This window comes from Mobula hypostoma, chromosome 5 (assembly GCF_963921235.1).
Source record: "Mobula hypostoma chromosome 5, sMobHyp1.1, whole genome shotgun sequence".
NCBI classification, from domain to species: Eukaryota; Metazoa; Chordata; class Chondrichthyes; order Myliobatiformes; family Myliobatidae; genus Mobula; species Mobula hypostoma.
In genome coordinates this window covers 158,525,594-158,542,294 of record NC_086101.1, presented here as the reverse complement: position 1 = coordinate 158,542,294, position 16,701 = coordinate 158,525,594, and the positions used below count along the sequence as shown (strand labels likewise).

Here is a 16,701-nt window from a genome sequence, read left to right as displayed (position 1 = left end):
TTGGTGCGAAAAATCGAACTTTTGGTATACTTTGTAAGTGGAATTCAGCAACATCATCCTGAAAAAACAGGAAAAGCATAAGAAAATCTTTAAAATAAGAATCAAATAATATTGCATGTTGTCATCTACTCGAGCATCACCACCTCATCTGACTCATGTATTGCAGCTACTGAGTCAGAACTTGTTGCTACCAATTTGCATAAAAACTGTGTGCAATAAAAATTTAATTAGTCATCCTTCGAGCTTTGCTGATGTTGGAATGTCAGAATTTCCATACCATTGGATGTTATTCTATTTAATACTCCAACACACATTTAGTTCACTTTTTATTTTAAGGTTTTATACTGTAGTTGAATAAATGTTCCAGAGAACTCAATACATTTAAGTAGAGCACAGGAAGTGAGTTTCTGGTGACTAGGACATGTGGCTCTGGTGAATTTAAAGGGTGCTCAGGATCTGGGACCTCGAAGTCTAAAGGGAGTGTGAGAACCAAGGTCCTTGTGTATTAAAGAGAGTGTGGATAAAAACACCCAGTGAATCAAATGCAGATTTAATTGGGGTTTTCAAACAAATGAGTAGTAGATTATTAGATTATTAGAGTATTACCACACATTAAAGTATATTTCCAGAGAGTAATGAATTTTTCAGAGGAATATTTATTGAAGTATTTTTTCATAGCAGTGTAACCCTCAGGTTCAGCTAGCGGCATTAATCTAGGGGAAGACAGCCTCCGGCCTGGCCAAAGTCAAGAAATCTTGTTTGGGTGGTTGCTGCGTGATGTGTTTTCCTGTTGTAAATCACTACCATGAAATAACAAACAGTACACAATGTGCAATTAAACGACTGAGTTTTATAATTCTTAATTTGAAAAAGGGCCTATTTTCATGAAACAGTCTAATGCACACATTGGAGCTCACTGTTTTCCTGTCTGTTCATTCTCCATCGATTTCCCCTGGGGCGTCGTTGAGTCCTGACCCCATTCCAAGTCCACTCTGTCCAGCAGTCAATGACTTCCCCGTTCTGGCAACTTCTCTCTCCATCTTCCATCAAACAAAAAAACACTTCTCTTGGGCACACAAATAAAAACACCTCCCCTCATTGGCCAGCAATCATTCCAAAGCTCACGTTATCTCTAGTCATAACCCAAACACTGCGCTGCAGAGAAACCATTACATTAGCAGTGAAACCTTTCCCAGGTCGTTACAGCAGTTTTACACTTATTGGTCTGTATAGTACTGTACTCATTCCTGGAAAGAATTGAGATTTATGCAGGCAGGAGGGTAGAACCTTGATAATATCTAAGGCCTTCACATTTTGGCAGTGGTGCTGGTGCACCAAAAGTTGTTCCTCAATAGTAAGTTAACACTAATGTTTTTCAGACAGATTTCTCCTGTCATCTAATGTGGATTTTTACTTTAGTGATCTTGTCTTTGTTACTTGTTTTTGTGATAAAATTACCACTTTGGCAGGAAAAGCTGGAAAGCCAGGTGGGATAGAATGAGGTAACCAAGAGCAGATACAGTAGAGCTTCTAATCTTTTAAACCCTGCCATTTATCAATCTCAAGATAACCATAAGATTCAATGGTGAACAGATCACCTTGATATGAATGAATTGTCCATCATTTGGTGTTCTATTTTGGCAGGAGATTTATAGTAAATGGTACATCCTTGGCCATTGCTTAGAGCTCTGATTCATTTTTATAAAACATCTGTAGATTCTTTATATTGATTGGGATTTACTGAAATTATCCCAAAAGAAAACAACTAAATATTTATTGCCTTTCAAAAGGTGAATCTGTTATCTTCCTTGTGGATCCTGGTTTCTATGCGTTTATTTCTGTATCTTATTCCAGAGTAAACTTAACCTTTGTCAATTGTCCTTGTCAACCTCATAGACTTTTACAGAGTGCAGTAAGCCAATCCCCATCTTTCAACAATGACTATATGCATACATTTCCCAAAATGAACTATTATGTTACAATTAGCATTGTGAATGTTATCAACTAATTTTATACCAGGAATGCATAATCTAATTCTAGCAACTTCATGGCTACCTTAGATGATGTTAGATTACTTAATACATTCCAAATGCTGGAGCTGAAACTTTAGGTATTTATACTTTGGAACACCAAGCTGTGGGGCAAAAATAAGCAGACAAGAAATAAATAACACAAAAGTCAGCAATAGAGTCCTCAAGTCTCCACCATCCAATACAAATGTGGATGACCTTATGCTACTGTGTTACTTCCCTGTATCCCTTCCATTTTACCCTTGAATATACTGAAAGTTTGTGAATAGTGCTCTCATCTGGAGTATTAAGCAAAGGTTTTGTCTCTTTATTAGAAAAATATAAAATAAGCTAATCTTGTGGAGACATGGCATGTCATTTGGGAATTATAAATCACTATTACATGGTAAACTCAAATGAAGAACAGAGCTAATATGTAGTAGTACATTCAGATTTGCCAGAGGGACAGATAAGGCAGCATAATATTGTAAGTGCAACAAATTTTATTTGAATAAGTGGCTTTTATGGGTAAGGTTCTGACAGTAGGCACCAAATTATCTTTGTTGTGTAAGGATTGAAGGCTAATGGAAATCAATTTGGGACAGAAAACTGAGCTCAATTTGAAAAGAAATCAAGATGTGGTTAATGTTTCAAAGTGCAATGATGATTAAATTATTAATAAAATAATGGTGCTTATGATGTGCACTTCAAAATGGAAGCTCTGCTCAAACACAAGCCATTAAAATGGAATGGCATATGCATTTCCATTATTTAAGAGGTGGAAGTAAGGAGTGTGGTGGAATGCTATGTATCTGCTTACTTGCTTTTGTAGTATATTCTCCAGTGATGGGCATGTGGAACTGCTTTTCCTAAAGAAAATACTTTTGCTTCACCTTCAAAGATAGGATGTCTATTTCTGCACATTTCTTTAAATGATCTTGGGCTTTGTGAAGCCCTGTTCAAAAAGAGGGTGAGGTCATGTACAGCTATGACTAACAATGATGAATTTGAGAGACGAGTCCATAGATTTTATAGCAACTATTTGATCTGAATTCTTGCTCATGACTCTTGTAATTGGAGAGCTGGCATATACTTGTATCATGGTCCAGCAATGATTGCTATTGCATATGATAATTATATTCATTTTTCTTTTCATATCATGTTTTAGAATTTGTAAGGTTGTGTACTCCTTCTTGTGCTTGGGCTTCCATGTACATCCATCTGATGAACTCGAGGTTTTTAAAACCATTTTGAGTGCTTCTTCTCCATTTTGAGCAGTCATGGACCATAGTTCCCAGACTAACATAGTGGGTAGCACAGTACTATTATAGCTCGAGGCTTCGGAGGTGGGAGTTCAATTCCAGCATCCTCTGTAAGAGATTTATACATCCTCCTTATGGAATGTTTGGGTTTTCTTTGTGCTCCTGTCTCCTCCCACTGTCTAGTTTGTAGGTTAATTGGTCATTGTAAATTGAATTGTGATTAGGCTTGGTTTAGATCAGGGGTTGCTGGGCGTTGCAGCTCAAAGAACCAGCAAGACTTGTTATGCACTGTATCGCTAAATAAAATAAATAAATAAAATGCTATGTTGAATATCTTCAAGCAGGTTTTCAAACTTTTCTTCTGTTTACATGATAATTGCTTCCCATAGGAGTGCTCAAGTGTGTGTCTTGTCTGGTTTTGATCAAAAGAGTGAGAAAGCTTGTCCAACATGGTCATTGGGTATATTTCAGATCACAATGTTGTGGATGTTGGCTTGGCAAAGGATTGATGATGGTTCTCATATCCTTCCAGTGAATCAACTTCCTAGAATCAGCTCCTGCCTGAGTAAGGACCTGGACCCACTGCAACCTGCCTATCACCTGGACAATATTAATACGTCAGGCTGCTGTTTATTAACTACAGCTCAGTGCTCAACACAATCATTCCCACATTTCTCATCACAAAGCTCTAGAATCTGGGCCTCTCTACCTCCCTCTGCCATTGGATCCTTGAATTCTGCACCAGAAGTCCATAGTCTGTGCAAATTGAAAATAACATCTTCACCTCACTGATAATCAATACTGACGCACCTCAAGGATGTGTGCTTAGACCCCCCCCCCCCCCACACACACCCATGACTGTGTGGTTAGGCACAGCACAAATGCCATCTATAAATTTGTTGACAACACAACTATTGCTGGCAGAATTTCAGATGTTGATAGGAAGGCGTACAGGAGCAAGATAGATCAGCTAGTTGAGTGGTGTCGCTGCAACAACCTTTCACCCAACTTCAAAGGAGAGCTGCCATCATTGGAAACTCTATAATCAGGGGAGCAGATCGGAGATTTTGTGGACATGAGAAGGACACCCGCATGGTTTGTTGCCTCCCAGGTGCCAGGGTCCGGGATGTCTCTGACCGGGTGCACAACATCCTGGTACGAGAGGGAAAGCAACCAGAAGTCATGATACATGTTGGTACCAATGACATAGGCAGGAAGAAGGATGAGGTCCTGAAGTGTGAGTTTCGGGAACTAGGCAGAAGGCTGAAGAACAGGACCTCAAGGGTGGCGTTCTCAGGATTGCTGCCAGTGCTACGTGACAGTGAATTGGAAGAGATGCCAGTTGAATGCGTGACTGAGGAGTTGGTGCAGGGACCAGGGTTTTAGATTCTTAGATCATTGGGATCTCTTCTGGGGAAGGTGGGATCTGTACAGATTGGATGGGTTGCACCTGAACTTGAGGGGGAGCAATATCCATGCAGGTAGGTTTGCTAGCATGGTTCGGGAGGGTTTAAACTAATTTGCAAGGGGATGGGACCCAGAGCGATAGAGCAATGAAAGAAGTGCATGGAGTAAAGCCAGATCTAACATATACAGAGGCTTTAAGGAAAGAGAAGCAGAATAAAGGGTGTAAAGGTAGTAAGGTAGAAGGGCTAAAGTGTGTGTACCTCAATGCAAGAAGCATCAGGAACAAAGGTGATGAACTGAGAGCTTGGATACATACATGGAATTATGATGTAGTGGCCATTACAGAGACTTGGCTGACACCAGGGATTCTCAATATTCCTGGATTTCAGTGCTTTAAAAGGGATAGAGAGGGGGGAAAAGGGGAGGAAAGGTGGCATTACTGGTCAGGGATACTATTGCAGGTACAGAAAGGGTGGGTAATGTAGCAGGATCCTCTTTTGAGTCAGTATGGGTGGAAGTCAGGAACAGGAAGGGAGCAGTTACTCTATTGGGGGTATTCTATAGGCCGCCTGGTAGCAGCAGAGATACAGAGGAGCAGACTGGGAGGCAGAGTTTGGAAAGGTGCAAAAATAACAGGGTTGTTATCATGGGTGACTTTAACTTCCCTAATATTGATTGGCACCTGATTAGTTCCAAGGGTTTAGATGGGGCAGAGTTTGTTAAGTGTGTCCAGGATAGATTCCTGTCACAGTATGTTGACAGACTGACTAGGGGGAATGCCATATTAGATCTAGTACTAGGTAACGAACCGGGTCAGGTCACAGATCTCTCAGTGGGTGAGTATCTGGGGGACAGTGACCACCGCTCCCTGGCATTTAGCATTATCATGGAAAAGGATAGAATCAGAGAGGACAGGAAATTTTTTAATTTGTGGAAGGGCAAATCATGAGGCTATAAGGCCAGAACTTGCGGGTGTGAATTGGGATGATGTTTTTGCAGGGAAATGTACTCTGGACATGTGGTCGATGTTTAAAGATTTCTTGCAGGATGTTAGGGATAAATTTGTCCCGGTGAGGAAGTTAAAGAATGGTAGGGTGAAGGAACCATGGGTGACAAGTGAGGTGGAAAATCTAGTCAGGCGGAAGAAGGCAGCATACATGAGGTTTAGGAAGCAAGGATCAGATGGGTCTATTGAGGAATATAGGGAAGCAAGAAAGGAGCTTAAGAAGGGGCTGAGAAGAGCAAGAAGGGGGCATGAGAAGGCCTTGGTGAGTAGGGTAAAGGAAAACTCCAAGGCATTCTTCAATTATGTGAAGGACGAAAGGATGACAGGAGTGAAGGTAGGACTGATTAGAGATAAAGGTGGGAAGATGTGCCCGGAGGCTGTGGAAGTGAGCGAGGTCCTCAATGAATACTTCTCTTCGGTATTCACCAATGAGAGGGAATCTGATGATGGTGAGGACAATATGAGTAAGATTAATGTTCTGGAGCATGTTGATATTAAGGAAGAGGAGGTGTTGGAGTGTTAAAATACATTAGGACAGATAAGTCCCCGGGGCCTGATGGAATATTCCCCAGGCTGCTCCACGAGGTGAGGGAAGAGATTGCTGTGCCTCTGGCTAGGATCTTTATGTCCTCGTTGTCCACGGGAATGGTACTGGAGGATTGGAGGGAGGCCAATGTTGTCCCCTTGTTCAAAAAAAGTAGAGATAGTCCGGGTAATTATAGACCAGGTCTGTGGTGGGAAAGCTGTTTTAAAAGATTCTTAGAGATAGGATCTGTGGACATTTAGAGAATCATGGTCTGATCAAGGACAGTCAGCATGGCTTTATTAACGGCAGATCATGTCTAACAAGCCTGATAGAGTTCTTTGAGGACGTGACCAGGCATATAGATGAGGGTAGTGCAGTGGATGTGTTCTACATGGGAAGGCATTTGACAAGGTTCCACACAATAGGCTTATTCAGAAAGTCAGGAGGCATGGGATCCAGGGAAGTTTGGCCAGGTGGATTCAGAATTGGCTTGCCTGGTGAAAGCAGAGGGTCGTGGTGGAGGGAGTACATTCAGATTGGAGGGTTGTGACTAGTAGTGTCCCACAAGGATCTGTTCCAGGACCTCTACTTTTCGTGATTTTTTATTAACGACCTGGATGTGGGGGTAGAAGGGTGGGCTGGCAAGTTTGCAGATGACACAAAGGTTGATGGTGTTGTAGATAGTGTAGAGGATTGTCGAAGATTGCAGGGAGACATTGATAGGATGCAGAAGTAGGCTGAGAAGTGGCAGATGGAGTTCAACCTGGAGAAGTGTGAGGTGGTACACTTTGGAAGGACAAACTCTAAGGCAGAGTACAAAGTAAATGGCAGGATACTTGGTAGTGTGGAGGAGCAGAGGGATCTGAGGGTACATGTCCACAGATCCCTGAAAGTTGCCTCACAGGTGGATAGGGTAGTTAAGAAAGCTTATGGGGTGTTAGCATTCATAAGTCGAGGGATGGAGTTTAAGAGTCTATAAAACTCTATAAAACTCTGGTTAGGCCACACTTGGAGTACTGTGTCCATTTCTGGTTGCCTCACGATCAGAAGGATGCGGAAGCATTGGAAAGGGTACAGAGGAGATTTACCAGGATTCTGCTTGGTTTAGAGAGTATAGATTATGATCAGAGATTAAGGGAGCTAGGGCTTTACTCTTTGGAGAGAAGGTGGATGAGAGGAGATATGATAGAAGTGTACAAGATATTAAGAGGAATAGATAGAATGGATAGCCATCGCCTCTTCCCCAGGGCACCACTGCTCAATACAAGAGGACATGGCTTTAATGTAAGGGGTGGGAAGTTCAAGGGAAATATTAGAGGAATGTTTTTTACTCAGAGAGTGGTTGGTGCGTGGATTGCACTGATTGCACTGCCTGAGTCAGTGGTGGAGGCAGATACGCTCGTGAAGTTTAAGAGACTACTAGACAAGTATCTGGAGGAATGTAAGCTGGGGGGTTATATGGGAGGCAGGGTTTGAGGGTTGGCACAATATTGTGGGTTGAAGGGCCTGTAATGTGCTATTCTATGTTCTATGTTCTATCAGTAAGATCAAAGATTTGATTGTGGACTTCAGAAAGGGTAAGACAAGGGAACACACACCAGTCTTCGATCAAGGGATCAGAAATGGAAAAGGCGTAAAGTTCCTGGGCATCAGCATCTCTGCAGATCGATCTTGGGCCCATTGTAGTGATGTAGTTACAAAGAAGGCATGGCAGTGGCTATATTTCTTTAAGAGTTTGAGAAGATTTGGTATGTCCCCAAAGAAACTTGCAAATTTCTACACTTAACCATGGAGAGCATTCTAACTGGCTGCATAACTATCTGGTGTGGTGTGGGTGGGGGACACTGTACAGGATCGAAATGAGCTGCAGAAGTTGCAGACTCAACCAGCTCCATCATGGGCACTAGCGTCCCCAACATCCAGGACATCTTCGAGGAGCGATGCCTCAAAAAAGGTAGCGTCCATCATGAAGAACATCATTCAGGATATGCCCACTTCTCATTGCTACCATCGTTAAAGAGGTACAGGAACCTGAAGGTGCACACTCAATGATTCAGGAAAAGCTTCTTCCCCTCTGCCATCAGATTTCTGAACGGACATTAAACCCATGAACACTACCTCATTCAACACACACAAAATGCTGGAGGAACTCAGTGGGCCAGGCAGAATCTATGGAAAAGAGTACAGTTGACGTTTTGGGCCAAGACCTTCAGCAGGACTGGAGAGAGAAAAAATGATTTTTTTTTCCTTTTTTCTCATTTTTTTTCTCCAGAACTGCTGAAGGGTCTCAGCTAAAAACATCGACTGTACTCTTTTCCATAGATGCTGCCTGGTCTGCTGAGTTCCTCCAGCATTTTGTGTGTGTTGCTTGGATTTCCAGCATCTAATCTGCAGTTTTTCTCTTGTTTGTGAATACTACCTCACTACATTTTTTGTACAACTTATTTAATTGAACTATACATATATTTTTGCAGTTGTTATCATCATCATTATGTGCCATGTCGTAAGGCATGTAAGATGTGGGCGATCTTGTTCTTTGACCATGATTATTCTTGGCAAATCTTTCTACAGCAGTGGCTTACGATTGCCTTCTTCTGGGCAGTTTCTTAACTAGACATCGGGTGACCCCAGACATTATAAATATTCTTAAAGATGGGCTGCCTGGCATCAGTGGTTGCATAACCAGGACTTGTGATGTGACCCTGATGGGGGGACTAAGTGGGGACTAAGCAGGTGCTACACCTTGCCCAAGGGTGACCCACAGGCTAGTGGAGGAAAGAAGCACCTTACATTTCTGTTGGTAGAGGCGTATCTCCACTCCCCCCCCCCACCCATTCTTATGTATTGCAATGTACTGCTGCCACATAACAACATATTTCATGACATATGCCAGTGATATTAAACCTGATTCAGATTCTGAATTTGGATAATTTCATGAGGACAATGTTAGTAGTGACTTTTCAGTTATAGATCGTCCAGATCTTGGAAGCATACAGGAGAAGTGTCTCATCATGAATCTTTATCGTTGGGGGGCATTGCAGTGCAGCAGAAAATGCTTTGTGGGTGACCTTCATCTGTAGCTGTTGAGAATGTCTTGTTAAATACGTTATTATGCCTTTTTAGTAGACTTTTTGAATAATTTTGTCCCCAGCAAAAATCACAATGGTATATGTTCAGTTAATGAAATTGACCTTGACAAATGCAATTTAACTTGAGCTGAGATTGCTTCTGACACTGAGTATAACTCCTCTAACAATGAATCAATACAATCAGAAAGGATTGCCTAGTATGGTTGTTAGAGTTGAATGTCTTGGAAAAAGTGCTGCTTCATTTGTTTTATTGAAATGCTGCTGACAGTAGTCTGAATTTGGAAGTAGCATGTAATTAAGTTACTATTGTCACTGGAGTTCTGAGTGCCAGCTACCATTAGAGACAGGCTGCAACACCAGTTAGCCCAGTGAGCCCAGCAAAGATATTATCCTGCATGTGAATTTTGGGAAGATTTTTAAATCTTGAAGTGTCTTGGCAAGGTGGATGTGCAATTACTTGGGTGTTCACCTCGACAACAGACTTGACTAGAAAACTAACACCAAGGCTGTTTACAAGAAGGGGGTGAGCAGACTCTATTTTCTAAGGAAGCTGAGATCCCTCAATGCTTGCAGCAGGATGTTGGAGATCTTTTACCAGTCTGTTGTAGTGAGTACAGTCTTCTTTGTGGCTTTATGTTGAGGGGACAGTATCCGTGCTGGTGATGCACAAAGACTAAATAATCATCAAAAAGGCTGGATCCATCCTTGGCTACAACTCGGACTCTTTTGTGTTAGTGGTGGAGAGGAGGTCACTAAACAAACTGTTATCCATAATAGACAATCAGTCACATCCTCTCGAGGACCTACTGAATAAACGGTGGAACACCCTTTCGAACAGACTCATTCAGCTCCACTGTCACAAGGATCGTTACAGAAAATCTTTCCTACCAAATGCAATAAGCATATACAACAGTTCATCTCTGCACAACAGAAGAACAAACATCATAGTACAATGCTCTTTGTTTTATTATTTCGTACAATATTATTGCACAGTATTGCTCATTAGTAAATTATTAGTGTGTATATTATTATTCTGTATTTAATTCTTAGTTAATATTATTATTTATTATTATTATTGCAAAGTGTGTTTTTAAATGTTTCTGCTGTAGCTAATTTCTCACTCAGGATCAATAAAGTACTTACTAAGATGTTATTTTTTCTTGTGGAAGAATCTAGAATGAAGAGTCTCTGTTTAAAAGTAAGTGTTCATACACTGAAAATGAGATTTTCTTCACTTTGGGTCGCAGAGGCTTCAAACAGCTATATTTTTAAAGCCAGAGATACCCGCAAATATATGAATTGGGAAAAGAGTAGGCCGCTTCACCCTTCAAGTCTGATTTGTGCTTAAAGAAGATGGTGGCTGATCTGCCTGTAAGCTTAACTCTGTAATTCCATCTAACTATGTTAAACCATCATCCACTGTCATCTCAGGCATCTGTTTACCTGCTGTGCAAGGGGCTAAAGAATACCATGGTGAAACAAGAATAAAGAATGGTGAAAAATATTCAATACTGTAGTTCTGTTTCCACTGTCCTTTGAGGAAGTGTATTTGATAAATTGGTTTATTATTGTTACTTGGACTGAGATACATTGAACAATTTTGTTTCGCATCCTTATGAAGAATTAAGTGTTACAGTTACAGAGGGAGTACTTTGCAGCAGACAGTGAGGTGCAAGGCCATGATATTGTCGGTTGTGTTGTCTAGAGCCCATCTTAGGGTACAAGAGGTCTATTCACTAATCTTATAACAGCAGATAGAAGGAGTCCCTGAGTCTGGAGGTGAGTGCTTTCAGACTTTCATATTTTCTGCCCAATGTGAAGAGGGAGAAAAGAGAAAACGTCCAGAATGAGAGGAGCTTTTGATTATGTTGGCTGCTTTACTGAGGCATCAAAGAGTATAGACAGAGTCCAGAATCAGAATCAAATTTAATATCACTGGCATATTTTGTGAAGTTTATTATTTTGCAACAGCGGTTTATTGTAATACATAATAAACTACTGTAAATTACAATAAGTATATACTATATAAAAATAAATAAGTAGTTCATAGAAAGAGGGAAAAATAGTGAAGTAGTGTTCAGGGTTCATTGTACATTCCCAAAGATCTGGTGGCAGAGGGGAAGAAGCCGTTCCTGAAACATTGAGTGTGTGTCTTCAAGCTCCTGAACCACCTCCTTGATGGTAGCAATGAGGAGAGGGCATGTCCTGAGAGATGAATGCTGCCTTTTTGAGACATCGTCTTTTGAAGATGTCCTCGATGCTTGGGGATGCTAGTGCCATGATGGAGCTGGCTGAATTTACAACTTTCTGCAGCTTTTTCCAGTGCTGTGCAGTGGTCCCTCCATACCATTCAATAATGCAACCAGTTAGAATGCTGTCCATGATACATTTGTAGAAATTTGCAAGCATCTTTGGTAACATACCAAGTCTCCTCAAACTCCTAATGAAATAAAGCTGCTGTCGTGCCTTCTTTGGGCTCTGGATAGATCTTCATAGATGTTGACACCCAGGAACTTGAAGCTGCTTCCCTTTCCACTGCTGATCCTTCAGTGAGGACGAGTGTGTGTTCCCTTGATTTCCCCTTTCTGAAGTCCACAGTTAATTCTTTGGTCTGACTGATGTCGAGTGCAAGGTTGTTGTTGTAACAACATTCAACCAGCTGACCTATCTTGCTCCTGTACACCGCCTTATTACCATCTGAAATTCGGCCAACAATAGTGTCGTCTGAAAATTTATAGGTGACTTTTGACCTGTGCCGAGCCACACAGATGTGGATGTACAGAGAGGAGAGCAGTGGGCTAAGCACACTGCTTAGGTGCATCATTGTTTGTCAACGAGGAGGTGATGTTCTGATTCACATAGACAGTGGTCACCCGGTGAGGAAGTCAAGTATCCAGTTGTGGAGGAAGGTACAGAGGCCCACATTTTGGAGATTAGAGGATGAGAACTGTGGGTATAATTGTGTTGAATGCTGAGCTGTAATCAATAAACGGTAGGCTGACGTAGATATTGCTGTTATTTAGGTGATCCAAGGTGGAGTGCAGAGACAGTGAGATTGCATTTATTATAGACTTACTGTAGTGATAGGCAATCTGCAGCAGGTCCACATCCTTGCTTAAGCAGGAATTGATTCTAGCCATGACCAACCTCTCAAGGCACTTCATCACAGTAGATATGAGTGCCACTGGGCGATAGTATTTGAGGCAGCTCATCCTGCTCTTCTTGGGAATGTTGGCCTTTTGAATCAGGTGGGAACCTCCAACTGCAGCAGTAGGAGATTGAACATTCCCACCATTCGGTTGGCACAGACTTTCAGAGCCCTACCAGGTACACCATTAGGGCCTGAAGCCTTGCAAGGGTTCACCCTCTTGAAAGATGTTCTAAAGTCAGCTTTCGAGACAAAGTCAAATCTCGTCAGATGTTGCAGAGATTTGCACAGGTGTAGTTTTATACTTCATGCATAAAAGGCATTGAGCTCATCTGGGAGTGAAGCATCAAACCCATTCATAGTGTTATGTTTTGCTTTGTTAGAAGTAATGGCCTGCAAACCCTGCCAGAGCTGACATATATCCCATTCCATCTTTAACTACAAGTGGAATTGGTTTTTTTTTGGCTCTTAAAGTAGTCTTCTGTGGGTTGTACCTGAAATTCTTGTATAATTCTGGATCACCAGTGTTGAATGCCACAGATCTAGCCCTCAGCAGACTACAAATCTCCTGGTTCATCCATGGCTTTTGGTTTGGGTATGTCTGGAGGTACACACTCATCCACACAGGTGATGATTAAGTCAATGACAACTGTGGCATGTTCATTCAGATTCAAAGATGGGTCCCTGAGTATTGCCTGGTCAAGCTGCTCAAAGTGGTCCTGTTAGGAACTCCTCTGTGTCCCTTGACAACACTTCTTGGTCCTCACCACCGGTGCTGCAGTCTTTAGTCTCTGCTTGTATGCTGGGAGTAGAAGTACAGTCAGGTTATCAGACTTTCCCAGTGTGGCCATGGGATGGCACAGTAACCATTTCTGATTAACAGTGGTCAACTGTATTGGCTCCTCTGGTTCCACAGATAATATGTTGATGGCACTTGTTCAGAGATTTTTTCAAGCTGGACTGGTTGAAATTCCCTGCAATGATTAGGAAGGCATCAGGGTACACAGTTTTGTGCCTGCTGATTATGCTGCTCAGCTCCTCCTGACGTTGGCCCGAGGTGGACTGTACACTGCTATCAGGATTATGGCAGAAAACTCCCTCAGCAGATAAAAAGGATCAAATTTGACTGCAAGATCCATACTGGAGAGGCTGGTTTTTTGTGATGTTCCAAAGGCTCATGATCCTCTTGTTTTATATGAATGCTTCATATTTTTCAGAAGTGGCACCTGCTTTGAGATTTCCGTAAGAAACTGGAGTAGGAGTTGACTAATTTATGTCTACTGCACCCTTCAAGATTATGGCTAGTGCTCTAGCTCAATGTCATTCTTAAAAATAACTACCTCTTTGTTCCCATACGGGGTTTATCTGTCCCTATAACTCCTTTTGTGATATACAATTGGACAACTTGGCACAGTGGTGGTGTAATATAAAAACAAATTGTTGTTCTGTTGTATCCTATATTAAATTAAAGAGAAATATTCAATAGACATTATGCATCTTTAAAGGGAAAAAACGTCAAAGGTGTTCTGCTTTTGACATTGAAGATTTTATTTTCCTCTTGTAAATCCATAATTTGTAAATCTATTTACAGGTACAATATGGAATTTTTCCAGATAACTTCACAGCAAATTTACTCATGGATTCTTTCATCAAGGAGGGAGACTTTACAAGTAAGTAAGAACAGTTGATTGAGAATAAATGTATAGAATTGTAGAGGCATAAAGCATTACAGTACAGAAACTGGCCCTTTGGCCCATCTAGTCTATGCTGAACTGTTATTCTGCACAGTCCTATTGATCCACACCAGGACTATAGCCTTCCATATCCCTCCCACTCATGTACTATCGAAACTACTCTTAAATGTTGCAATTAAACTCACAACCACCTCTTCCACACTTGCACCACCTTCTGACTGAAGACGTTTCCCCTCAGGTTACCTTTAAATACTTCATCTTTCTCCCCTAACCTATGATCTTTAGTTCTTGTCTCACCCAAACCTTGGGGGGGGGGGTGGTCGGGGAGCCTACTTTCATTTACCCTTTCTATACCCCTCTTAATTTTGTATACCTCTATCAAATCTCCCCTCATTTTCCTACGTTTCAGGGAATTAAGTCCTAACTTATTTAACCTTTCCCTATAACTCAAGTCCTTAAGTCCCAGCAACATTCTTGTGAATTTTCTCTGCACTCCTTCAATCTTATTGATATCTTTCCAGTAGGTGGGTGACCAAAACTGTACACAATATTCCATATTTGGCCTCAACAACATCTTGTACAACTTGAACACAACACTCCAACTCCTGTACTCAATACCTTGATTTATGAAGCCCAATTAGCCAAAAGCTCTCTTTATGACCCTCTCTACCTGTGTTGCCACTTTCAAGGAATTGTGGGTCTATATTTCCAGATGTACAATTGTTGAGTTTAAGGAAAAGTACTGCCAATCTTTTTGTCTATTTTTATTGCACAGAAATTTTTAAAATGTGTTAAAATGTAACTTTGAAATGAAATAACATCATTATGGTATATTCCTGCCAATTGATAAGCCATGTATTCAAGTAATTAAGTGTCAAATCACTAATGGGCACACTTCCAAAGATCAATATCCCTTTCCATTGGAGAGAGGTACAATGAGTTCCTCTCTCATACTCTTGTACTGGTTTAGATCTGGTAGCCATTTTGGAATTTTTGTCACTGGGACGTTTTCCTGTTTGAATGGTGGTATCATCCTACAGTGTCAATATCTTAGTTCCTGTTGGTAGACTTATTAATCATGGTCGCCATCATGGTGTATGAAACACACAAAATGCTGGAGGAACTCAGCAGGCCAGGCAGCATCTATGGAAAAAAGTACAGTCGATGTTTTGGGCCGAGACCCTTTGGCAGGACTGGAGAAAAAAAAGAGTAGATTTAAAAGATGGGAGAGGGGAGAGAGAAACACAAGGTGATAGGAGAAACCGGGAGGAGGCGGAATGAAGTAAAGAGCTGAGAAGTTGATCGGTGAAAGAGAGATGCAGGGCTGGAGACAGGGGAGTGTGATAGGAAAGGACAGAAGGCCATGGAAGAAAGAAGAGTGGGGAGCAGCACCCTAGGGAGGTGATGGATAGGCAAGGAGATAAGGTGAGAGAGGGAAAGAAGACGGGGAATGGTGAAAGTGGGAGGTGTCATTACTGGAAGTTTGGGAAATCGATGTTCATGCCATCAGGTTGGAGATAATGGCGTATGAAATAGGTTTGATAGATCAGGCTGCTGTTTCATGTTTTTTAAATTTGTATCTGAGGCGTCCCCCACCCAGCTGTATCCTTTTGGTCAACTGAGGTTAATATGTTGCAAGATCCTATCAGGAAGACTTGAACTTTTTTCCTTCATTTTTACTTGAAAACAAATTTACCGTTGTTGATTGTCATCCTCCTTTTCATCTAAATTGGATAATCTAAATATATACTCAGGGGCCATTTTATTAGGTACCTCCTGTACATAATAAAGTCACCACTGAGTGGATACCCTTATCAAAGTATTGAGTGTAAGAGCTGGAATGTTATGATGAGATTGTATAGGGCATTGGTGAGGCCGAATCTGGAGTATTGTGTTCAGTTTTGGTCACCAAATTACAGGAAGGATATAAATAAGGTTGAAAGGGTGCAGAGAAGGTTTACAAGAATGTTGCCAGGACTTGAGAAACTCAGTTACAGAGAAAGGTTGGATAGGTTAAGACTTTATTCCCTGGAGCGTAGAAGAATGAGGGGAGATTTGATAGAGGTATATAAAATTATGATGGGTATAGATAGAGTGAATGCAAGCAGGCTTTTTCCACTGAGGCAAGGGGAGAAAAAAACCAGGGGGCATGGGTTAAGGGTGAGGGGGGAAAAGTTTAAAGGGAACATTAGGGGGTGCTTCTTCACACAGAGAGTGGTGGGAGTATGGAATGAGCTGCCAGACGAGGTGGTAAATGAGGGTTCTTTTTTAACATTTAAGAATAAATTGGACAGATACATGGATGGGAGGTGTATGGAGGGATATGGTCCGTGTGCAGGTCAGTGGGACTAGGCAGAAAATGGTTTGGCACAGCCAAGAAGGGCCAAAAGGCCTGTTTCTGTGCTGTAGTTTTTCTATGGTTTCTATGGATGTTCATAGTCTAATGATGCTATACTATAGCCCATCCATTTCAAGGTTGACATTCTGTGCATTCTGAAGTGCTCTTCTGCACACCACTGTTGTAACATGTGTTTATTTGTGTTACTTTTGACTTCCTGTC

General features: G+C 41.4%; 1 protein-coding gene across 1 annotated transcript in view; it reads left to right on the top strand.

The window, feature by feature from the left end:
- The window catches only part of mrps27 (mitochondrial ribosomal protein S27), a 113,820-nt gene that overhangs the window by 55,085 nt on the left and 42,034 nt on the right, over positions 1-16,701 (top strand). The window contains exon 6 of the mRNA XM_063049219.1: positions 14,039-14,117. Within this exon, the coding sequence (XP_062905289.1) occupies positions 14,039-14,117 (79 nt within the window). The remainder of the gene's footprint in view (positions 1-14,038; positions 14,118-16,701) is intronic.